This window comes from Melanotaenia boesemani, chromosome 4 (genome assembly GCF_017639745.1).
Source record: "Melanotaenia boesemani isolate fMelBoe1 chromosome 4, fMelBoe1.pri, whole genome shotgun sequence".
NCBI lineage: Eukaryota > Metazoa > Chordata > Actinopteri > Atheriniformes > Melanotaeniidae > Melanotaenia > Melanotaenia boesemani.
Window position 1 is genome coordinate 38,497,752 of NC_055685.1, and position 25,622 is coordinate 38,523,373.

At 41.9% G+C, this 25,622-nt stretch overlaps 2 protein-coding genes across 2 annotated transcripts; one reads left to right on the top strand and one right to left on the bottom strand.

Moving 5' to 3' along the window:
- The first annotated feature begins 427 nt into the window (after positions 1-427).
- On the top strand, positions 428-4,954 carry LOC121638043 (CD48 antigen-like). Its single transcript, XM_041982468.1, has 5 exons — positions 428-470; positions 3,061-3,360; positions 4,364-4,633; positions 4,703-4,840; positions 4,926-4,954. The coding sequence occupies exons 1-5, from the start codon at positions 443-445 to the stop codon at positions 4,952-4,954; spliced, it is 765 nt and encodes a 254-aa protein (XP_041838402.1). The 5' UTR covers positions 428-442.
- Positions 4,955-6,181: 1,227 nt separating this feature from the next.
- On the bottom strand, positions 6,182-24,622 carry LOC121638044 (protein NLRC3-like). Its single transcript, XM_041982470.1, has 15 exons — positions 24,549-24,622; positions 24,281-24,447; positions 22,551-24,129; positions 18,344-18,514; positions 17,941-18,189; positions 17,687-17,857; positions 16,709-16,882; positions 14,661-14,710; positions 14,030-14,592; positions 12,744-12,799; positions 10,745-10,959; positions 10,384-10,649; positions 10,185-10,301; positions 9,973-10,114; positions 6,182-8,512 (listed from the first exon to the last, which is right to left on the bottom strand). The coding sequence occupies exons 1-15, from the start codon at positions 24,620-24,622 to the stop codon at positions 8,190-8,192; spliced, it is 4,317 nt and encodes a 1,438-aa protein (XP_041838404.1). The 3' UTR covers positions 6,182-8,189.
- Between the last annotated feature and the right edge of the window lie 1,000 nt (positions 24,623-25,622).

Below are 25,622 nucleotides of genomic sequence, written 5' to 3' on the forward strand. Positions count from 1 at the left end.
TGATATTCAGGTTATTGGACATTCTTGTAACTCCAGAATGTAAAATGTTGAATAATGTTGAAAGTTTAGTAGTTTATATGATTTTTAAAGGTTTTTTTTAAAGTCTTAAAGACACGGTGGTGTAGTGGTTAGCACGTCACCTCACAGCTAGAAGGTTCCTGATTGGACCCTGGGCTGGGGGGAGGGGTGAGAGCCGGTCCTTGCTGTGTGGAGGTTGCATGTTCTGGTGTGTACATGGTTCTCCAGCTTCCTCCACAGTCCAGCTGGGAAAGTGTAAATTGTGGGTGTGACTGGTGGTTTGTCTCCTGTGATGGACTGGTAGCTGCTGGGATGTAAAGTTCACACTAAACGACCCTTTCAGTGCTTCAAGCTGCTTCAGTGTGACACTAATCTAGTGGAACTTTATTTAAAGATGGTTTCCACTCAGACAAGACGGGGGACGATGAAGCTGAAGATCATCTTCTTCACTGGTAAGTACAATAATCTAACCTGCTGTTATGTGCTGATCATCTGTGTTAATGAGGATCCTTCAACTAAAACTAGGACTTTAATTACTTTCATACGCACGTTTATAAGAAACCAGCAAAGTTTAGAAGATAGAAAATATTTATTTATTCTGCTTTTTACTTGATTTAAATATTAAAATCAGTGAAATCATGTCTGAGTGTGTCTGATAAACATGATCTGTTCATGTCGTTTATCCAGTTCTTCTGTTTGTTCAGCTTTATTTTGTTTCCTGACATGAACAGATTAATCTGCTATATTTAACTATTAAAACTGGATTAAAATAAAGATTTTAAAACTATAATTCCACAAATAAATAACGTGACGTATCTTCTACCCCAATTCAGCCGAGCAGTGGCTTCTTTTTATCGGAGGGTAAAGAGACCTTGATAAGCTGCTGATGAGGATGGAGGTCTCGTTCTGCCATTGTGCTTTCTCTCTCTCTCAGCCAGCTGTCCACAATATTTAGTTTTACTTATTTAGCTCGAGCTAACGGACTCGGTGCTGCAGGCTGGTCCGGTTCATAGGCCGAAGGATCGCATACAGACCCTGGAAAACAGAACCAGTCCTCCTCATAGCGACTGGTGGGAGGACATGAGTAAAACTGCCACCTACGAACAGTTCATTAAAAATACACAAACTAAATATATTCTGCAACAAATGAGGCTCCTCTACGAGCATTACATTAACAAACTGATTGGGGATCAGTAACAAAGGAACAGTATGATGTGAGAAACTCAGCATAAAGAGATGCTGTTAATATGTATAAATGGAAAATTTTCATGTTATGAACTTTGTGTCTGAACATTGTGAACTCACAGTTAGTCTCACCTCTGTGGAGATAATATATTCTGATAATAATAATAATAATAATAATAATTCAGTTTATTTTATTAGGATGGGACAAGGTGAGTTACTGAACATTTTATAAGACATTAATGTAAAGATGCTGGATTAAAGCCAAAGGTTCGTTTCCATCCGTTGTTATGAAAAGATGTTTTAAGGAAACAGGAAATTATACAGAAGCTAAAATAATAAAAACAACTAACCTGAAAATAAGAATTACAAATAAAAGATGTGAATACAGTAGAAGTCCAGTTTAATAAGAACGAGGCTCTGACAGCCGCAGATACGCCTCATAATATACGTACGTAAAGTCCTGAATACATGTACAAGTATCCAGTCACATCATACAGAGACACCCCCCACACACACACACACACACACATAGACAATCATCCTATACACAACACACCTTACTATCACCAGCAACCTGAACATAACAAGTAAACCACAAACACTATATGTTTATACACATTTATACTTTAATACACACACACACACACACACACACATATATATCTACATTCATGTCTATACATATACCTACACACACACACACACACACACACTCCCACACACATCACGTCATACCCAGGTCACATGAATCCCTGATCTGGTTCCTGCTTTTTAAAGTGAGCAGAGTCCTGGTTAGACCTGAGCCAGTTTTCCAGCTGGACTTTAATCAAGTCTTTTCCAGTTTCACTGATTCATGGACTAAAGAAAATTTATCCCATTTATTTCCATATTTGCAGCTTCCCAGCATTCCTCCTGACACTATAATCGAGTCTCTGTGGGTAACAGCAAACGTCTCTGAAAGAGATGAGAAACATTTTGGAAGAAGAATTGGACAAACTAAACCTGGAACAGGAAGTTCACCTGTCACACACTGACTCGTGTAAATGATGAACTTCCTGTTCCAGACTGAGCCTCAGATCATTGAAGGTTGTCCACCGGATATTTGTCACCACCAGCAAACTTTCTAAGCTGTGGTGTGTGAAAGACGTCAGCAGCAAACGTGACACACGTGTTGGTCTTCTTCTCAAACATGTGTGTGGTATTAAAGGTGATATTCACACCATTAATGCAGCATTATGGCTGGAATACGTCCAAGCTGTCCCATCATTAGGAGGACAAAGAAGGACATCTCTGCATCTTCATCAGCCCTGAGGAGAATATTATCAGACTGGAAACCAGCATCTTTACGTCACATAATAACACTTAAAACATGACAGGATGATGTTCATGAAGGCAACACAGACGCCACTGATGCTCCCTGACCTGTGTAGTGTGAATATTATGGGATGGAGCTGTTGGCTGCACAACAATAAAATGTGTAAAAAACTAAAGAAGTTCCACAAGATGAAAACGAGGAGAGTTTTTATACATTTAAGGTAAGTTGTTCATCCTGAGGACCAGGACATCTTGTTATTGTAACTGGTTCACTGTGTTCATGTATGTAAATGAACACGGACACACACACACACACACACACACACACACACACACACACACACCCTTCTTTTTATTTATTATTTATATTCTGTTTGTTTTTTTATGCTTTGTTTATGTTTAGTTTATGTACGTTTGTCATCTGTTGTGTTTTCCATTGAAAACTAATAAAAGAATAAAAACAAAGTCAAACTTTATTATTTTCAGGAGCTTTAAAGTGACTTCAGGTTTTAATGTGAACTAATTTCTCTTCATGTTTTTCAGGGATGATTTTATCTGCTGCTGAAGGACAGAAGAACCTGACGGGTGTCGTTGGACGAAGCATCACTCTGCCCGACTCTATGATGGAGAGAGGATTTCTTTCACATAACAGAACAATCGTTGCTTTTGTGTCTAAAAATAAATTTGAGATACAAGAGAAAATCTACACAGACAAACTTTACTGGGACGATAAAACTGGAAAATTTACCATTAAAAACCTGCAGAAGAACGACTCAGGACTTTATGTACTAGACTCTAAAGAAGGGAATGTTTTCAGGTCAGATTATCGTCTCATGGTGTACGGTGAGTCTCATTTTCTCATCAATCTTTATTGATCCGTCTGATGATGGTTGTCCTTCTACCTGCATCTTAACTCCATATCGGACCTCAGAAGAGCCGAAGTTACTCAGAATTCATGACCTCCATCATGTCAACTCCAACATAATAATATCTTTTCTGGGTTTAAAGATGCTTTCAGATGAGATATTTTCATCATCCTCTGCAGCCTGAATCAGTGAAGAAGAAGAAAAGTGAGGAGGAGGAAGCTGTGGAGTAGAATAATAATGGTTAAGTTCAGTCTGACTGAAGTTAAAGATCACATGAAAGATGAAAACATCTGCTCATTAATATGAAGAGATGATGGAGAACTACATTCTGGCCAATCAGAGCTCAGGTTGCTGTCCTGCTGATGGACCTCTCACCACATTTCCAGCTTTAAATGATGAAATTCTAGTTTTAAAGTGTTGGTAGCAGACGTCCCGTAGACGGGACATGACAGATAAATCTGTGTTTTACTCAGCCTTCCTTCCATGTAGCTCCACATGTTCTCCAGCATTAGAAAGCAAAGAGCCCTGACACGTGGAGGATGTGCACCACTCCAGATCCACTAAATGCAGATTCACTGAACACGTCTTTCTGACCAGAAACAGATTTTATGACTGAACCAACGCTGCTGCTGTGCATAAAAGGGAATTTTGGATACCAGACAAAATCTACACAGAGACTCTTTACGATCACAAACCTGCAGAAGATCGTCTGGAATTTATAAAATTAATTCTAAAAGAGGAAATATTTTCTACTCAGCTAATAACTCACAGTGTTCGGTGAGTCATGATGCTGAGAGAAACTCAGAGGAGGAACATTTATTATAAGAAACAAACACTAAAATAAAAAGACGTCTGATTATTTAGTTTCTTTATTAAACTTAAATCTGTTTTAAAGGCGACTCTGGGCCAGCTGGTTGTAGATCAGATGGAGGAGTAAAGGCTGTTTGTGGTGTTTCAGGACTCTGTTTATCCCTCTCCAGACGCTGCTCCACCTCCTGCAGTGAGGAGACTGAACAGCCCTGACGGATGCTTGTTGGAGTGTCGGGTGGAGGAAAAGACGGAGCTGTCGTGGTACAAAGACGAGCAGATCCTGAAGCAGAGCAGCTCTGGTCCCTCTCTGCTTCTCACTGTGCAGGAACAGGACTTCAGCTCCTCTTATAGATGTGTTGCTGCAAACCCTGCAGAAAGTAAAACTCTTCCAGTCGACGTTAGAACATCCTGCAGAGAAGAAAACCTCCGAGAGGACACAGGTGAGGCTGCACCTGCTCTGCTCCTGCTCTCTGTGTCTTACTGATGATCATGTGATGTGTTTGGGACAGGTGGCAGCAGTTCAGGTTCCTGGTGGTTCCTGGTTCCCATGGCTGTGTTTGGATGTGTTGTTGTTGTTTGTGTGTTTGTGACAAACATGAAGAGAAGCAAAGAGACTGAGAGGACTTCACTGTCAGACCTGAACTCAGGTGAGTATGAAGCTGTTGCAGCTCAGCTGATCTCAGTCCCAGATCTCTGTTTGGGTTTTACAGACTTCCTGTTTCCTGTCTGCAGGCCCCGACTCTGCTGAAACACCAGCATGAAGAAGATGACTGGTTTCTGTCTGTTTGAAACTATATATGAGAAGCAAGTAATGAATGTTTCTGCAGTTTAGAGTCACATCTTAACCTCTTCTTGACTAGTCCTATTTTTTCTGCCTCCTGTCTGGAACAACAAACCCAGAATAAATAAAGTTTATCTCCACAACTACCAGGGCTGTATGTATAACCATCATCTCTACAGAAAGCTGAGACATGAGGGACTACAGATTACACAATCAAGATGTTTGTTACTGGCCACGGTTACACAATGTTTTTATTTCAGAACTAATTATTGAGAATGGAATAATTTGGAATTAAAGTATTCTCCTTTGTGTTTAAATGGAAGAACTAATTCTGAAATTAAACACCTTTATTCAGTTCTGCTTTAGATCTGGGGGATGGGAAGGGTTCTGATTGGACACGGGAGGGATGTGACGTATTTACGTCTACTGGAAGAAAACAAAGTCCAGTTCCTGCTTCTTTTCCTTTCGTCTACATGGAAAACATGTAATAAGAAGCTTTTTCACTCAGATGGTGATTCTAGTTTTGAAGCAGCAGCTCGACACCAGCATCCTGCTTCACTGTGGTCAGCCGAGGAGGAGAAGGGAGGTAGAGGACCGTTCCGTCATGGCGACAGGACGAGGTAACGAGCATGCTCAGAACGGCCAGAATTAATTTAAAACAGAATGAAAGTTTCCATGATGGAGGAATTATTCAGCTCAGATTTAATATCAGAATAAATCAGCCAAATTTAACTAAATTAGACAGTAACTAAGAAATGGAACAAATGGAAACAGGAAGTAAAAGTGATGATTCTTATTAAGAGCTGTTGTAGAAAAATTACCAAGAGTCTGGAACTAGTAAAAGTATAAAAAAGTTTATTACAGGAGAAGTATTTAATATAGAATTACCTGCAAGTAATGAGAGTGGTCGTCTTGACTCGCGGGAAGTCAAGAGAGACTCTGGGAGGCAAGAGGAAAAACTATAGTTCTACATTTCTGTAGAAAGAATCCTCCTTCCTGAAGACCTTGGGTGGACACACAACTCCAAGAGCTGGCGTTAAAACAACCACATAGTGTCTCCACCAGAACCAGTCTGAGGGTCTGAGGAAGGACCAGATGAAGGTCATCTTACCCTCGTAGTGAACTTTTAACAGAGCATGTATATGAAGAGAAGAAACCTTAAAAGAGAATAAAAGCATGAAGAGTAAAAATGTAAAAAGTGTAATATAGTAACAATCAGTGTAAATACAATTTATAAATGAATAAATTAAAGGAAGTAATTATAGTTGTGATTATAATATTATATATAGAGCATAATAAGTCAAATTTCTTCCACATAGTGAAGAAGGGTGTGGTACCACCTCCGACTCAGAACGGCCACATGTGGTTCTGTCCAGTCAGGCTTCGCTCTCCAACCTGCTGATGTGCTCCGACACCAGAGTCCAGCCGAAAGGAAAGTCTCAAAAAGTTTATGTCTGAAGGGAAGAAGCCGGCGTGTATTTAACCCCACACACCATCAGCTACCTCATATACACTTTTATAACATCACAAAGACCTATAGATCCATAATAACAGCAATAATTACATTAATAACATTTTTATTTATTTATTTATTTTGCCATAGTGAAAGTAAATAAAACATTACAGAAAGGAAAAAACAAACAAACAAACAAAAAAAGACCTAAAGGGTGTAGGCTGAAACTAGTAGCTTATAAAATGCCTACCCATTACTAAAACAATGTTAACAATTTGCTATAAAAATTACCTCAATTTCTAACAAGAGCAACATTAAAAAAAAAACATAAAAATTACCCACAAAATCTTTTGCATGTCATTTATCATGATACTTCATTATTATATCATTTATGTACTTTCTTATAAGTGATTTCAAAGTAGAACTTATTTTTAAGTCATCACAACAATTGTTCCACAACTTGATTGCATTGGTGGGAATGGGTCTCCGTATTTATTTCATATTTATTAAAATGAATGATAGATGATGGAATAAAAGAATCTCTAGTTGATCTATAAAAGAGCGAACAAAGCTTAGAAACCTGGAAAAGAAATGTGGACATTTCAGACTTTTGTGCATTTTCTACATCAGGCTGCTGGATTTTTGTTTAGTTTTAAGGTCCCATGTGCTGCCAAATGAACCTTTTAAAGGTTTTCTAACGATCACGTGTCCTCAAAGCCTGTATGAGGCCCAGAAATGAGAAAGTTCTGAGCCGTTCTCAGCAGAGCTCCCAGAGCCACTTTCAGAATGGCTGAAATTAAAAACCAAGGCTGAATTTGGGGTAATAGACTTTGTGTAGGAGACACAGATGAAGATGTGGTTCATTGTAAGGTTGAGTGAGTGTGTGTGCTCTGGAAGGTGGTTCACGTGGGAGTGGGCGTGTGCACGTATGTGTGTAAAGGTGCGCACTCACCTGTGACACAGATGAGAGAGCCAGGGTTGGGCAGTAGCCATATTTTTGTTGACGGCTACTCGTTCATTCATTCATCATTTCATTATCTGTTTAAATCACTGGTTTTCATTTTTCTATCCATCCATCTTTGCTGAGCTGTGATAGCTCTGTTGTTTATAATAAATGCACTAAACGCTTCCTGGATCTCAGCGTATGTGTTAATATAGCCCTCTGGCTAACTCGAGGACCGGACCTCATACTCTCAAAAGGGATGTTTCTGGAAGCTGCAACACTTTGAAAACGATGTTCTTTAACTTCCTCAGAGACAATCAGTCGTCTAAACTTTGATGAATGTCACACTGAACTTGTTAGATTCTGGTTTTGGTTCCTGCGAGTCTTAAACATGTTCTGAGAGCATAAAAACATTTACTATTGTAAACTCTTCAGAAAATCAGAAAATTCAAAGAAAGGTCAAAGCTGAGGCGCGTTCAGCTCAGGCAGGTTTTCACTGCCGGCTTTAAAAGCATCAAACTTCTGTTTGGTTCATTCAGTCATTTGTTATCTCTTTAAAAATAATTTCTCGGCTTCCTTCCAGTCGGGATCAGTAATTCATTCTCATGATGGACAGCATCTGATTGGTCTGACAACGTGGAGAAAGGTGGTGTTACACGAAGACTGGTTCCTTTCTGTATCGGTGGATCATCGCTGTGATTCCCTGCCATCAAAGTGTTTTATTAAGTTAATACTCTTGTTTTTATTGTTTGCTCTAAACCTCCTCCACCTCTACTCTCTCCCAATTTTTATTCCACATCATCTCCACAGGCCTAAACTTCAGATCAAGCCGAACTCGCTGCACAGGAACGGATCATTTTCTACGAAGGCGGCGATCAGTTTGGAGCTGGCCTCGGCTCCTTTCCTCCTCACCATGTCGATGAGTTCCCGGGCTTTATCCGCTCTGGGTTTGGCTTTAGCCTCCTCCACCTCAGCGTCGGTCATCACTCTGCAGAGCTGCAGGACATCCAGCAACTTGTCCAGAACAGGAGAGGACACCCGGTCCACGAACCTTGGCCGGATCATTCGCAGCTTCTCGTCGGATGAGATGTTTCGTTCCAGTCGCAGCCGACTGTCGCTCGGGTTGGAGGCTGAGGGTGGAGCTGGAGGCAGGAATTAGATTCTACAGTCAGAAGCTGCATTTCACGCATTGACTCCTGCAACTCCTTACTGGCTGGCCTGCCTGCATGCTCAGTTAAACCTCTGCAGATGATCCAGAACGCAGCAGCACGTCTGGTCTTCAACCAGCCCAAAAGAGCTCATAGTAAGTAAGTAAGTAAATGTTTATTTATATAGCACCTTTCAAGATAAAATCACAAAGTGCTTAACAATAAGATAAAACACTAAATAACAGTAATACAGAGAGAATAAAAACAAATAAAACTAAGTAAAAACAAGTTTAAAAGAGATCATGGAGTCCACAGATCTCGGGCTTAGAGGAAGGGAGTTCCAGAGGACAGGAGCCACTGCTGCAAAGTCTCTGTCACCCTTAGTTTTCAGCCTTGCTGGTTTAACAACCAGCAGATCTTGATGACTCTATCTCAGGGAGCTGTAGGAGATCCCTGATGTATTCAGGTGCCTGGTCATGTAGAGCTTGATAGGTAAAAACCAGAATTTTAAAATGCACCATGTAATAAATGGGCAGCCAGTGCAGCTGGATTAGTAAAGGAGTGACATGGGTGAATTTGGGGGATTTAGTTATCAGCCTTGCAGCAGCATTCTGAACCAACTGGAGACGGTCAAGCGATTTTTTGTTTAAACATGTGAAGAGGGAATTACAGTAATCCAGTCTGGATAAGATGAAGGCATGAACGATCATCTCCATCTCAGATGATGAAACAACTGAACTCAGCTTAGCAATGTTTTTGAGGTGATAAAAACAAAATGTCACTAACTAAGCTCATGTCACTAATCGCTCTCCACTGGCTTCCATTTGCAGCACATCAGATTTAAAGCTCTGCTTCTGGCTTACAAAACAATAACTTGAACGGCTCCGGTCTACCTCCACTCCTTAATCCAGAGCTACACTCCCTCTCCACAGTTACGCTCTGCCAGTGAAAGACGCCTAGTGCTCCCACCACAAGGTGGAGCCACATCAGTAGCTAGACTCTTCTCCTCTGTTGTTCCCCGGTGGTGGAACCATCTACCAAACTCCGTCCGATCCGCAGAGTCCTTATCCACTTTTAAAACCAAGCTAAAGACTCAGTTGTTTAAGGAGCATTTCCACACTTAGCTTAACTCTTCTACTCAGAATGAGTTAGAAAGATTTGTCCAGATCTTTGGTTCAACCAGGTACTGAAGAAGCTGCTGCACTTATGTCCAAGATGATGTTTAATGAATTTGTGATCTTGTATTTAAACAAAATGACTATACAAAACCTCTTAAAAAAAAAAAAAAAAAATATATATATATATATATATATATATACATATATATATATATATATATACTCCTGTAGTAGAATAGAATAGAATAGAATAGAATAGAATGTGCCCTGATTCTCTCTCCATCTGGTTTCCTGGACACATTTAACTGTCAGAGCTTAAAGTGTTGCTGCGTTTACCGGGCAGATGGAGGCCGTACTCCCACACATGCGTCTTCTCCGGATCCTGGATCATCACGGTCACTTCCTCCGTGCTCGACGGCATGATGATCTCAAACGTTGCATGATAATTTGGTCCATAATTTCCAAAAAACTTCGCAGTCTGAAGTGAAATGTAGAAGAGTCAGTCTTTGATCTGGGTTCAGGCAGCAGAGGGGAGGTCTGATACTCACTTTAGGCTGGATGGTGAAACCTTCAGGGTCGCTGTGGAGGCTGTAAGTTTGGTCTTGGTGGAAGAGGCAGAAAGATGGAGCCTGGATGAACTCGGAGTTGGTGTGCTGAGCTTTCACCTGCAAATGAAAACATTTTGTTAAACATGTTCACACAGTCTGAGTGTGAGCGGGTTCTCTGTGGTGAAACTAAGAGTTTTACATCTGTCAGAGGGACGTTGCTTGGCAGCAGGATCACACTTAGGATGAGGATGGGTCTGTGCATGGGTCTCAGGAACAGCAGGGCTTGGCCCTGGATAGGCTTCGCCTTGAAGTTCAGGAAGCGTTTCACGGCGTCCCACACAACGCCAAAGCCAGAGAGGTGTGGGATGTCCACGACCACGTGGGTTTCTGTGACCTCCAGCGGCTTGAGGATGTTCATGCCGTCGTCAGTGATGTGGACGACGGAGAGGCTCTCAGCCACCAGAGCTGCGAGTACACAGAAACAGATTTCCATGTGAGACTCATCGCTGAGGAGAATACTGTTTCCTGCTGGCTGCTCGCCACCACAGAGGCGGTCTTACCAGCTTCAGGTTCACAGTGCGGCAGGTGAAGCTGGCTGACAGAGTCCTGTGGACACTCGATGCTGAACAGCGGTCCTCCGGGCATCTTGTGAGCAGACTGCAGGAGCTTGTCGTCCCAGATCAAAGTCCTGTACGTCACCTCCCCCTCATGGGTCGCGTTGAACACCAGACCAGTCAGAGAACACCGGAACAACCCACAACCGGGGAACCTGAAGCTGAGCAATGCACAAAGGTTTAAATCATCTCTGGTTTCACCAGTTTGGATCTTTTTTATTCTTTCAGTGATTTCTGATATCTGAGAACATCCTGGAATCATCCACCTGCAGACATGTTACCCCTCCACACCTAAAGTCCCAGATTTACCACAAATTACCTCTGGCTTTGTTTTTTTTTCTTTCTTTTCTTTATTTTCAACTAATAAATCTATTTGTTTATTTTTATTTGCCATTATTTTATTTTTATTTTGTTAATTTGTTTATTTTTAACCTGTCCTGATGGTCTGGCTGCTGCGTTGTGCTGAATTAATTTACTCTGCCAAGAGGAGCTTCTGGGGCTCCCCTTGAATCTTAAATGTTATTCTTTATTATTCTTTTAAAATGTGCTTTTGCTTACAACAGCTGGACCAGACCAGAGAAACATAAGGAAAAACGGTGGATAGAAGAGAAAGACGAAGAGAAAAGATAGAAAAAGATGTCGTCCAAAACCAGTGATGCAGGTGACTTTAGTTGTACCTGAGGGGTAGTTTGTAAGGTGCACAGAGTGTCAGATATTACACACAACAACAGGATGATTAAATTAAGTTATGTATTTGTAAATAAGATAAAAATAAATAACTTCAATTTCCCCCCCTTATTGGTGTCTAATCCAGCATCCATCTTCATCGTGTCTCTTCTCTGAGATCTTAGTAAAAGTCAGTCTGATGTTGACTCTCATCTCTTGCTCTCTCGTTTTTCCTCTCATCCTCCGATAATGCATCTCTGATGAATAAGCCTTGGTTTGAGTTTAAAACAGCTGTTACGTTAATATCCAGTTGCTGGTGTGTGACGTGGTGCTGCAAAGTCAAATGCAGCTGTAACTTGCTTCTCTGGGATGGAAACAAAGAGTTTTGAAGGGCAGTTTTTAGTCTCAGGAAGCTGCAGGGCAACAACGACGACTCCAGGGATGTTGTAATGCCACCAAAACGAGTCAGAAATGTAGAGTTTTAGGGTCAAAGTTTTAACCTGAGAGGAAATTAGTGCAAAACAGAGAGAGTTGTTGTGTTTGTGGAAAACGTTGCTGTCATCTCCCATCTACCTGAGTGGTACATGAACTGGAGCAGGGACCATCAGCGAGTTAGTCTCTCTGATCATGTAGAGTTGTCCACCCTCTCCATGGCCTTCATCACAAGAGAGGTGAGCACCAGATCAGCTGTGGCTGAGAAGCTCTTCATCGGTATGGGATCACTGTGGAGGGTTTCCACAGCTGGAGGAAGGTGGAGGATGGTGGATGATGCTGGCCAGAGAGGTTGTGAACAGAGGCAAATAAATGTCCCACAGCACCTCAGGGTGCTGTCAGTGATGTCTGGCCACGGTGCTATGTTTACTTCGGTCTTTTCTAGAGTATTTGACCTTTTTTTCTGTTGTAAAGAGGGAAGAGTTCCCAGATTTAAATTTGATTCTACTGTAAGACTCAAATCTGGTGCCCAGGTCTTTAGGGAGGGATGCTGGACTGCTGCCTGTCAGCTTTGTCATTACAGGTGATGAATATTACAAGGTCAGCATCGAGACTTTCCTGCTAGCGTCTACCTATGTCATCTCAACAAGAGGGAGTTTGATGTGTAAAAAATCTATAAATCCTTCCCTTCTTTCTCTAAAGGAGAGTTCCAAATCTTTCAAACTGTGTTTGGATGTGGAGGACTTCCTCTAACAATGACTACATTCTTATTTTCTCTGCTTTCTGAGGACAAATGCTTTAAATTTAATAGATGTCAGTATTTACTGTGAGCATCTGCACATCTTACCTGTATGAAATCCCGGTTCTTTCTTGGCAGACCTCTGGTGTGAAGCTCGAATAAGTCTGAAACCCAGTAAAAGTAAAAGAAATATTAAAGCCGCAAACGGCATCCATCGGGTCCAAGCGTCCTGGACCCCGCCACCCGTCTCATACACCTTTTCCTAGCGTGGTAGGTAACCTGGTGACATCATAGTTAACATGGTAAAACACGCAGCTGAGAATCTGAAATGTTGATATACCTAGTTAGCATTTTTTGCTTGCATGCTAATATGCTAGCTAACATGCTATGTTGCCATGACAACAGGTGGTGTTGTCCTTTCAAGTTTTGTGCAGTTCCCATGTATTCCTGTGGAGATATGAGCAAACCGTGTTTCATGGCGAGAATGCTTTTTCCGTCGGTTGCCACGGTTACGATCTTTTTCCTATTAGAAAGATTTGAATAGCGTTTGGTCCCCAACTTGTCAGGAAGGTCCCCACCAAGTGTGGAGTCGGTTGCACGAATCCCCTCAGACTAGTTCGTTCAAATGTCAATAAAATCCAAGATGGCGGGCACCCCGTTGCCATGGCAACAGGTGTTCGATTGACTTCTTTGCTGGGTGTTACACGTATGAATACTGTCAACTTTGGTGCAGATCCCATGTATTTCTATGGAGATATGAGCAAACCGTGTTTCATGGCGAGAAGGTCATTTTCCATCGGTTGCCACGGCAACACTGTTTCTGCTATTAGAAAGATTTGAATAGTGTTTGGTCCCCAACTTGTCAGGAAGCTTACCACCAAGTGTGGAGTCAGTCGCACGAATCCCCTCAGACTAGTTCGCTCAAATACGATGTGTGTAAAGTGCAAAAAATGGGCAAAAAATGGCCGCACACGCCAAGATGGCGGGCGCCCCGTTGCCATGGCAACATGTGTTCGGTTGACTTTTTTGCCCGACTCGGGGTGTTACACGTGTGCCGAGTTTCGTCTTCCTTCGTCGAAGAGGAGGTTCCTGGACCTCATTCATTGGGGTATTTTTGGGGTGTCTAGGTGGCGCTGTTGAGCCACTTTTGCCTTGAAGTGTATGCAGACCTTAGAATATTGCGATTTTCACCAGGCTTGACGTGTGTGCCAAGTTTCACAACTTTTCATGGGTGTTTAGGGGGTCAAATTTGGCGTCGAAGCGCTTAGGAGAAGTATAATAAACATTTCAGGAACAATAGGGTCCTTCCATACTTCGTATGGCTCGGACCCTAAAAATTTCCCACTGAAACACAGCTGTACTGCAAATGCTATGAGACAATTAGAAATACTCACAACATCCATTTTCAGCTTCGCTACAGGGGTCAAAGTCAAAGATCCCCCGGAAACAAAGAATGCTGGGAAGAGAGGCTCAGTGAAAGTGGAGTGGAAGGTGTAAATGAGGGTTTTTTTGTTTCCAGACAACCAATAGAAAGAGAGAATCCCAGCTGGCCAGTCCAGAAACAGCCCTAGTGTCTTGGGTCTGGACAGGAAGGCTTTGACGTCAACGTGTGGGATCGGTACAAAGACTCGCTGAAAACTGTGCTGGAAGGAATAACCGTCTGATGCATTGATACTGAAGCACCAGGTGTCATCGCTCCGTTCGATCTGTGTGTCCCATTCCTTCCTCTTCAAGCTTTTATAAGTCACAGCAATGTTCACATAACAAGTCCACTCCACCTCCCAGTAGCAGCGTCCAGTCAGACCTTCTCTGCAGAGCACCAAGCTGGAACAATCAAACCTCTCTGGATGAGCAGGATACGGCTGCTTTTCTTTCGTGTAGCTCACTGTCCTGCCACACTCAGACAGGAGGAGGTGTTCGTTCATAGAGTCCAGGTCAAACGTCAGATCACAGGCATCTAGCACAGAAATGATCGGGGTTACGTTTCAGGGTTGTTAAACAAAGCAGAAGTTCAGCCACACTTACATTTGTTCAGAAGCTGCGGGTTGACAAAGTGTTCTTCATTATGGTCCACACTGAGGGAGAGGAACACAGTGAGAGCAGAACTTATGGAAATATCGTTCAATATGAAACATTTAACCTCAAAACCCAACGTTTCCCTTATAGTACACCAAGGGGCTGAGTTATGACGAGGGCAAAACTGCTGCGCTATTTAACATTTGCTGCGCAGTTTTGCTCTGGTTATGTTTCTACGATTAGCGCCTGATCTATTAAGACTGCTCCTGTTATCATTTGCGGAGCAAACAGCAGTATTTAAATGAGGATTTAGCGGCGCTGTTTGCTCTGTCATGTAAGGTTCTGGAGAGCAAGGAAACCGCAAACGCAAAATTAACTTTTATCCGATAGAAGTTGAGACAAATAAAGGAGACAAATAAAAATATTGCGGAAGTCGAGGAAAAAAATCTAAATGTCACCAGAAATGCTGCAATATAGTTTCATATTCAAGTTCAATTTATTTATAAGGCACACTAACAACAACCTTTAGGAACCAAGGTATTGTACATATAAAAACATGCAAGGAACAAATAAGAAATAATAAAGGTTTAAAAGCTATAAAGAAATAATAATAATAATAATAATAATAATAATAATAATAATAATAATAATAATAAAAGACAGGCATGATAAAGTCTTTAAACTTATCCAGCAATTCTAATATTGCAACGCTGGATCGTCTCCACAATCCTCTTCTCTGGCATTCTAAATATATTAATATAATAGAAAAAAATGCATTATCTTAGTCGCCTTTCATGGTGTCTGTGCCTCCTCCTTAAAATTATTACTGCAGCCATTGCGCGTATACTGTTGTGCCAATTAGCACCTGCTTTTCAGAAACGCTATTTTTAGAGCAAACAAACACCGCAAACTATTTGCGGGCTACATGAATCCCACTGCTGCGCAAACCAGATTTATTTGCATAGTCTCCTCCCACTAATGTGCACTTTCTGGCCGGAACGCCCATAATGCATATGCAGTAGCTTCAGAAACGCAAAGTGGAGAGCGGTGCAGTTTTGCCAGGATAACTGACGCAGTTCCATGTTTGCGGCTTTGATAGATAAGCTTGGGCCGATTTTAGCGGAGCAAAGCCGTCTGCACCTGTTTTAGTACACGCAAAGCGTTAATAGATCAGGGCCCAAGTTCTTTCTACTATCACGCACATTCATACCCCGATAAACACATCGGGAGGCAACGTGGGGTTCAGTGTCTTCCCCAAGGACAGTTTGGCATGTAGTCAGGAGAAGCCTGGAATCAGTCCACCTACTTTCCAGGTGGTGGACAGTCATATATGGCCCATGCCATCAGGGAAGAAGGAATAACCTGCTCATTCAGTTTCTTTTCAGTTAGCCAGCTGACCTCATTCTTTGGACATATAATGTTGGGAAGATAACTGGGGATGCGGAGGACTGTGAGGTGCTGGACGTATTCACACCGTTCTCAACCTGGAGTGTCGGCCAGAACACCCCTTGAGGCCAGGACTTTCTTAGATATGAGGGATAGGCTTTAATGAGGATGATGGCGGATGAAAGGAACATCAGTCAGACACCTGCAGCTGATCCAGAACTCTGCTGCTCCAGTCCTCACTAAGACCAAGAAAGTGGACCACATCAGTCCAGCTCTGAGGTCTTTACACTGGCTGCCTGTTCTTCAGAGGATAGACTTTAAAGTTCTGCTGGTCTAGAAAGCTTTTTGCACATCGCTTTATAATTCAGTTACTGCCCATTCAAAAGCCATTGATCTAACTGGATAAAACAGAAAAGATAAAACTTTGTACCAGAAATCTTGTTCTTTCTGCATATTATGTTTTCTAGAGCACAAAGCTTTTTAGTTTGGCCTCGCATCTGTGGAGATGTTACCAACTTAGCCTTGTAACTTACTCTTGGTATAGTTTTTTTATGTATAATTATAGGAGAACGTTAAAACTCTCTACATTTATGGCTCTACAGTAAAATATTTCTGTTGAATGGCCAAACTGACATCCTTGTATGGGTGTGAATGCTGCAGGGTGTACCAACTTGAGTATTTCCAGTCTACATTTTGGATCCTCAAGTCTCTCAGAGAGCAGCTTCACTCCAGACTCTCCTGGATGGTTGTAGCTCAGATCCAGCTTTCTCAGATAGAAGGGGTTGGACTTCAGAGCTGAGGCCAGAGAAGCACAGCCTTCTTCTGTGATCCCACAGCAAGACAACCTGCACAGAAAATGGCTTTTAATACAACTGATGGCCAAACAATTCCCCGCACTAATACCAGCAGCACAGTTAGACTTTTATTCATGAGGGCAGAGGGTGGGCGAGACAAGGGGTCTTATACTAAGAAAGGAAATGATTGTGTTCCTCTAACGCTGATGGTCACATTAGAGAGACATGAGAAATAAAACATCTTTACATCAATACTCTGGATCACCAAGTGCAAATATTTGCAACAAGTTCAAAAAGGTCCATAGAAGGTAAGTTGGTTGTTTTGAGTGCAGCATGTGGAGCTAGCTGTGGTTCTAGTTTACTGTCTGGTGGTAGACTGGGTCCTAATGTGGTAGTAGGGGGATCAGTTCTAGTTTACTGTCTGGTGGTAGACTGGATCCTGGTGTGGCTAGCTCTCCATTGGGAGCTGTGGGGCTGTTGATGCTGGGTCTGGGATCTGTCTCCACCTGATCTGTGTCCTTCCTCTTACTAAAAGTCAGAAATATCTCTCTTTCTCCTCATTCTTATATCTTCCTCTACTAAATCAGACTGGTTACAGGATATATTTTCCACATTTCATGCGGCAGCTAATTTAAAACCAGCTAACAGCCTTGCTAGCTGGTTTTAGGATGTCTCTGTCCTCCTCCTACAGTGACCCGTCAATAACCTGAGGTGAAACCTGGGGTGTCCAATCAGATTTCAGAGGTGCCACCTCTTTAGCTCCATCCCTGCACCAATATCTTTAACTCTAAATGCACTTGTTACAAAAAAAGGATCTGATCAGTAACATCATGCTATCAGGAGGTGAATAATTACCTAAGTGTTTCCAGCTGACATTTTGAGCTTCCTAGTCCAACAGACAGCAGCTGCACCCCTGAATCCTGCAGCTCATTGAAACTCAGGTCGAGTTTTTTGAGCTGGGAGTTTGAGCTGAGAGCTGAGGCGAACACCTGACAGCATTTACTTCTCAGGAAACAACTGGTCATGCTGCAATCAGGACAAAGATGACATAGAAATAATATCAACAACACACACAAAGAAATGAACATCTAATCTCTGACAAAATGTACCTGAACTCCTTCAGTTTACAGATGGGACCGATCAGTCCAGAGGAAATCACAGTCAGAGGGCTCAGCTCATCAATGAAATCATCGTACTTTTCATTCTTCTCCACTTCTTTTGAAAAATATCCGCTGTAGTCCTTCTGATATGCGTATATGCAATGAGTTAAGTCCAGCGCTGTCAGGTGTGAATGTTTTGACTCAAGAATGGAGGACAGTTTGTGGCATTGAACAAAATCTAGAGTGAACCCACACAGTCTGTAGAAAAACATGTAATTTACTGATTAGCTGCAGGTTCAGGTGTGAAAGTACCAACATTCAAAGGGATTCAGCAGGTATACTGTCTGGTTGCAGCCAACAGATTCTTTTTACATTAGAAACAGCAGCTACAGAAACAGCTCTTCAAACTGACCTCAGAGTCTCCAGTTTACAGTTTGGAAATTGCAGCACGTCAAAGAGATCATGAGGAAGTCGATAACCAACACTTGGAACAGACACCAGGCTCAGCTCTCGAAGGTACGAGTCTTCTGACTGAAGAGCAGACAGCAGTATATCAAGGTAACTGTCATGGTCACTCTTGAGTCTGCAGAGTCGGAGAAAAAGCAAATAAACCAGGGTGTCACAGTAGTTTATGACTTGTATATACACAGCAGGGTCTCCTCACCCTGGTTTCATATTTAAAGAATTTATCTCTACTAAACAAATCTGATGAACAAACCTTATTATATATTTTACACAGACATTATCTGAAAACTGTCTGTTGCTTACCAGGTCTTAACAGTCAGTAAATCCAGCCTCAGATAAACAACATGACAGATCACACTGTCGATTTTTACTGAAGATAAACTCAAAGTCAGAATCAGTGTGAAAAACTGCTTCCTCTTCAGGATCCAGAAGCTCCTCCAGCAGCAGGAAGGTGCAGTTTCCTGGATGATCTTATCAGTTTCTCTCATGCTTCTGGAGGATTTTTGCTCCACTCTTCTTCCCAATGTTGCTTTAGTTCATTGGTTTCTGCAGCTCTCTGAAGGTCCCACCACAGTCAGGATGAGATCTGGACTTTTTCTGGACCATGTTAACATCCTGGGGCCGGTTGTTCAAATGTAATCTGATCGGATTTCAGTCACTGGATTGGATCAAATCTTGAAAAAGTTGTTTAAAAGGGAAAGGGATTCAGAAATCGGCTTGGATCACGTAATCAAGTCCTGGTTGTTATCCAGATAAAACCCTCAGTTTGGGTTGTTCAGAACCTCTGAGTAGAATCTGGATAACTTTGGTCCAAGAAAACCGGATTATCCTGATCCCAACAGAAGGTATGATTACAAGGCAGATTTCAGGAGGAAACTGCGGTAAAACCTCAGATTAGCTCAAACAGTAGAATCTTTTTAGTCAGTGCATATGCTAATATTTATATGCTGCACCCGACTTGTTTAACCGTTACATGGATGAAGTGGTTAAATTAGGCACAGGCTCCTGTTGAGCCTTCCAGCATAGTAAAGCAAGAATAAAACGCAAGAAAAAGCAAGAAAAAAATAATCTTGTCCCCACGATATACACCTCCAAACAATTTCAATAACAAACACACATAAAATAATTAATTTTCCTGTCATTCACTGCAGCATAATCAGAAAAGAACCGGTCACAAATAATGTCTAAGATTCATCCCCCACTTCACGTCCCGTCCGATTGTTGTAGAAAAATTACCAAGAGTCTGGAATGAGTAAAGTATAAAAAAGTTTATTACAGGAGAAGTAGGGAATAAAGAATTACTTGCAAGTAATGAGAGTGGTCATCCCGACTCGCGTGAAGTCGGGAGAGACTCTAGCTTGCTGCATCATTAGCGTCACTTTTATTCAACCCAGTTCGAGCTGAAGGTCAGTCTCTCAAACTGATAACAGGAGAAGTGAGGCTAGAAGGCGTCTTTCTCTTATTGTCTTGCCCCAATCAGGCTGTTATTTTCTAAATAACTGTTTATCTTGCAGCTGCCTATCAGTCTCATCTTTCCCCCACGTCACGAGTCTGAAAGATCAGCCTGACCTCACATACAATGACCCAACAGGAGAATAATGACTTCAATGTTCTATATCAGAAAAGCACACATCATGAAATGTAACTGAGAATAATAAATGAATAAATGCAGTTTATGAGTAAAAGAATGACTACTTGTGTTTATTGTATGAGTAAATATGATTGATTACCATATGCATTAAAATTACTTCCACACCGTCCTGCATCCTGACGGAAAGCCGGAGGTTGGTCCGGTTCCTCACCGCGGCGCTCCGGCGCATCGCTAACATCGACACAGAGAGGGACGCTGCGCCTTCATGAAGACGTTTCCAGAACATCGAGTTGTTAACGAACTAGTTTTATGTTTGTTGTGGCTCCGATGGGAAGTCATATGTTCATGACTGCTGTGTGATGTCGCCAAGTAAAACGTTCTTAAACTGACCTCATACCGGCTCTTCTACCTGTTGTTCTTCACGTAGCCAGAAGCCCACACGGTTTTAAACGCTGGAAATCTGGATTTGGTGATCCTGAAAAACGGGATTCTGGATCAGGGTGATCCAGTCCAATGATGCTTTGAACAACCAGGATAAAAGTAAACTGGACTGCATGACCCTCTGTCCTGAAAAATAGAATTCCCAAACGCGGGTTGCTTTCATCCAGATTAAATGTTTTGGCCCTGGTCCTGTTGTAGTTCTGCTGCTGCGTTTGGGATCATTGTTCTGTCTCAGCCAAGCTTTAACTGATGGACAGATGGACTCACGTCTCACTTTTGTATCCAGAGACGTTTATGGTCCACGCTGGTCTGGTCTGTCCAGAGGACCTTGTTCCAGGCGTCTACTGGTTTGTTCAGATGCAGCTTTGCCAACTTACGCCATGCTGCCATGTTGTTTTCAGAGGGAAGAGGCTTTTTCCTGCAACCAGTCAAGTCATACTTTTTCCAGCTGGACTGTCATGAACTTTATCCTTTAACCTGCTAACTGAGACCTGGACAGTCCGAGGTGAAACTCTTGGCTTTTTTAGTTACTCTGAGCTCTGATCTTGGACTAAACTTGCTGGGAATAAACTTTCTCTCTGTAGAATCGTAGAATCTAGCCTGAAAATGACTTTATTACTAATGATTATCAGTTAATGAGTTCATGTGACTGGCAGACCTGCCTGCTACTGGTCCTCCAGCAGGGGAGGGTTCAGTTTTTCACACGGTGCTTCTGACATTGTTAGACGTCACGTTTAGTTCTTCATCTGAGATGATATAAACGAGGATGTACTTTCTTTTACCACATCTCACATCTTCTCTTAGCTTTGACTGTTTGGACCAGAAACAACCCAATTTTCCAACTTAAAACTATTTTTAACTTTTTTTTTCTTGGATTTTTATCATTTTCAGAATATTTCTTGTGCAGTGAGAAAGGTGGTCTAATACGGTCAACCCCAGGGATGCACGATACCGATACCAGTATCAGGTATCTGTCTACTCATATTCTGTATTTATAAAAGGGTTGTCTTTTTTATCTTTCTTTCTTTCTTTCTTTCTTTCTTTCTTTCTTTCTTTCTTTCTTTCTTTCTTTTACCTGCCTAGGAACTATGGATGCAAATTAGCTTGTTAGCTGGTATGTTTACATCTATTCTTTACAGATGATCATTAGCATGAACTGCTCCTTTCAAATAAACTAATAAATGAAAAAAAGTTCTGATACTCCAGAACCTGAAACCAGAGTGGAAAACTAGGGCTGTAAAAATGAAATCGTTAATACAAAGAGATTAATCTCTGGAATAAACACACCATGGTGACCAGAATCCACCAAAAACCACTTTATCCTCCGTATTTATGAAGATCCTGTTTCCCAGTCTTACTTTTAGAGCGGTTTTTCTCAGTCCTGGTCCTCGGGACCCCGGCCCTGCATGTTTTAGTTGTTTCCAACTCCAGCACACCTGATGCAGATTAACTGCACTGCTGGTCAAATTCAAGCCTGTTAATGAGCCGTTCATTTGAGTCAGGTGTGTTAAAGTACGGACACCTCGAAAACAAGCAGGGCGGGGTCCCCAAGGACCAGGATTGAGAGGCACTGGTTTAGAGGATGCTGCAGGATGACCCGTCTGACATTCTAGTCCACGCTCCTCCTTACCAGTGAACTGTAGTGGGATTTATTAGTACTCATACTGGTACTCGTATCAGCAAGTCTCAGATATAAGTATCTGTACTCAGTTTGTAAAAATGTGGTACTGGTGCATCCGTAGTTAACCTGTATATAAAGTAGTGCGTTGTTACCAGGCAGCTTCATCAATTCATCACAGTGATGCAGTAAATCCTCCACTGGTGCCATTTTTCTAGATTTTACAATAGAAGTGACTCATAAGCTCCAAAATTTAAAAAGATTCCTCTTTAAGAGGAAGAACTCAGAAGGTCTAGCACTAAAACATCACAGGGACTTTATGCTACATCAGTTCTTTTCCAAATCTGGGTTCTCTCATCGTTTCCTTTCTACCTCTGCAACAACAAAACTTGAATGATTTTCTTCATAACTGGCTGCTTGGTAACTTCATAAAATGAGCATTTAACACAACATTACAGTTAAACTCTGTATTAATCTGTACATCAGAAAACTTCTGCTACTTACTCAGCCTTCTTGCAGTTCCTAATTTGCAGGATAAGTCTTTCACCCCCAAAAAGTGGAGTATAGCATTTAGTTAGATCGAGTTGTTCCATCACTTCTCCAGATATCTGCAGCATGGTGGACAGCACGGAGCAGTCAATGGGTGACAGCCTTGCTCCTGAATTTAGGAACTTCCTTATGTCATCCTGAAATCTCTTTTCTTTTAGCTCAAATTTGCAGAGGAAAAGATTCATGCACCTCTCTTTGGGGATGTTGCCTGCATGAAAGCCTCTCAGGTACATCTTCATCTCCTCAGCTGTATCTGAGCTGCTTCCAGTCGGGGGAAGCAAACCTTGCAGCATCGTGTTATTTGACTCCTGTAAGAGTCCAAGGAAGAAACAGAGAAACAGGTCCAGCTGACCCTTCTCACTCTGCAATGCTTTATCCACAATCTTCTTATGCAACTGAGACATGCTCAGATCCGCAGGGTCAACATCCAGGAAGGACTTCAGAGGGATGACGTTCTTCGTCTCACAGCAGTGGAACATGTAAAGAGCAGCAAGAAACTCCTGGAAGCTTAAATGCACAAAGCTGAACATCATCTTCTGGTACAGACCGTGCTCCTGCTTTAGGACCTCTGAGCAAAGTCCACAAAACGCTGAAGCTTCATCAACATCAATGCTGCACTCTCTGAGGTCCTCTTCATAGAAGATGATGTTTCCTTTCTGCAGCTGCTCAAATGCCAGCTTAGACAGATTAAAGAACATGGCAGCATTCTGTGATGTAGACTTTTTCTTTGCACTCTCCGTCTCATATTTCTGTTTTGTTCTTTGTGTCTGAATGAGTAAATAATAGATGTACAACTCTGTCATCGTTGTGATCCTTCGACTCCGCTCGTCATTCCAAGACTTCCTAAATACCTCTGCGATTATCCAACAAAAGATTGGGATATGGCCCATGAAATGGAAGCTTATCATCCCTCTGAGATGTGACAGGACTTCTTTGAGCTGACCCGCAGAGCTGAATCTCTTCCTGAAGTAGTTTTCTTTTTCTACATCCGTGAACCCTTGCACTTCTGTCCTCTGGTCAATGTAGCAGGAAGGAATCTGATTGGCTGCTGCAGGGCGGGAAGTTACCCAGAGCAGAGACTTGGGCAGCAGATTCCCTTTGATGAGGTTGATAAGCAGCACAGCAACCGTTGATCTCTGGTTAACGTCGCTGAGGCTGGGACTTCCATCGAAGTCCAGAGGAAACCTGCTTTCATCCAGACCATCGAAGATGAACAGCACCTGCTTGTTGGTGAGGCGTTGTGCATTCTGCAGAGGCTTCAGTTCAGGGTAGAAGTGGAGGAGGAGCTGCAGCAGACTGTACTCACCCTCCTTCAGCATGTTCAACTCTCTAAAAGGGAGCACAAAGATGAAATCAATGTGCTGGTTGAGCTTTCCCTCGGCCCAGTTTAGGGCGAAGTTTTGGACGGCGAAGGTTTTCCCGATGCCAGCGATCCCTGTCGTCATCACTCTTTGGATGGGCTTGTTTTGTTCAGGTGGTTTTTGGAAAAAAAAATCCTGGTTTGAAGATGTCCCAGCTGTTGATCTGCTGGTAGCTCATGTTTGCGTACGGGGATTTCTCATCAGGAAGCATGAAATGGTGCAGGATCTCATGTTGCATGGAGCCGTGTTGGTCAGCCTGCTGGGTGATGTAGAGTTTTGTGTAGACATTCTCGAGTCTGGACCGACTGCCGGATATACCCTCACATATCCAGGTAAACTTCTCCTGAAGATGGGTTTTAAGCCTTTGTTTAATGCGCTCCATGATCTCACGTCCTTCTATGTTTGCAGGTCTGTTACCACGTCCAGAAAGTCCGTCTGTCTCTTTGGTTTTATTGGTTCTGCTCCTCGTTTCTTTGAAGTTCACGTCAAACCTGAAGAAAGAGAAAAGTGGATTTATTTTCACCTGCAGCAAATATTTATTTATCATCTTTTCTGTGTCACTGAGGGCCGTAAGCTGGTTTAGGTCACAGACATCCTGAGAGCCGAGTCTCCTCCTCCCATACCCAAAATGAACCGATCAGAGAACTTGGAAATCTCTTCATCCATACCTTCATTAAACCAGTTAATCCACATTTTGAGGCTCTTTACTGGTTAAATTAATGGAAACAGTTTGAAAAATGCAGATTAAAAAAGGCAACAAATCTTAAACTTTGTTTGACTTTTGTCTCATTACAAAGAGCCTGAACACAAGAGATGTTTTCTCTCCTCAGTGTCAGCTAACTTGCCAGTGTACATCTGTTTCTGCATTTCAAACCCGAAAGATACTAAAAATATATAAAAACAAAAGTATAAGTTTGGATGAGTTGCAACTTTGCATGATTTTCAAATTTTTTGCATTTCACACACACACACACACACACACACACACACACACACACACACACACACACATATATATATATACATATATATATATATTATATATATATATATATATATATATATATATATATATATATATATATATATATATATATGATGTTTCCTTTCTGCAGCTGCTCAAAAGGAGTAAGGAAGATATTTTTAACAGTACTATTTTGTGGCAAGGTACGGAAGCGTGGAGCTGTCAACCAAATTAAAAAAAAATCGGACCTTATCACGTGATTTTTTTTTTATTATTATTTTTATTTATTTTTTTTTTTTTTTGGTTGACAGCTCCACGCTTCTGTAGCAAGGCCCTTAATCTGTGTTTGAATAGTAAAACTACTATTCTGGGGCCCAATTCCACAATAAAAGAGTATGGGACAGGGTGTAAGGTAGCTGGCCAGTAATTTCCACAGTATATGAATCAATTTTTAAATAATTCAGTGATGAGCATCAGTGGAAATGAGCACATAAATCTTTATTTGGACTTTACACTGTAGACATAAAGCAGAACAAGCCTGGATATCTGATTACAGCGTCTCTTCACCTGCACGTGGAATGAACCTTAAAAGCACTAACACGTCATCTGTTAACGTGGACAAAATCTCACGTGGTTTGATGCCAGAAGAACAAGCCCCCCCCCCCCCCCCCCACTCCCCGTTCTGGTCCACCAAAACCCGTA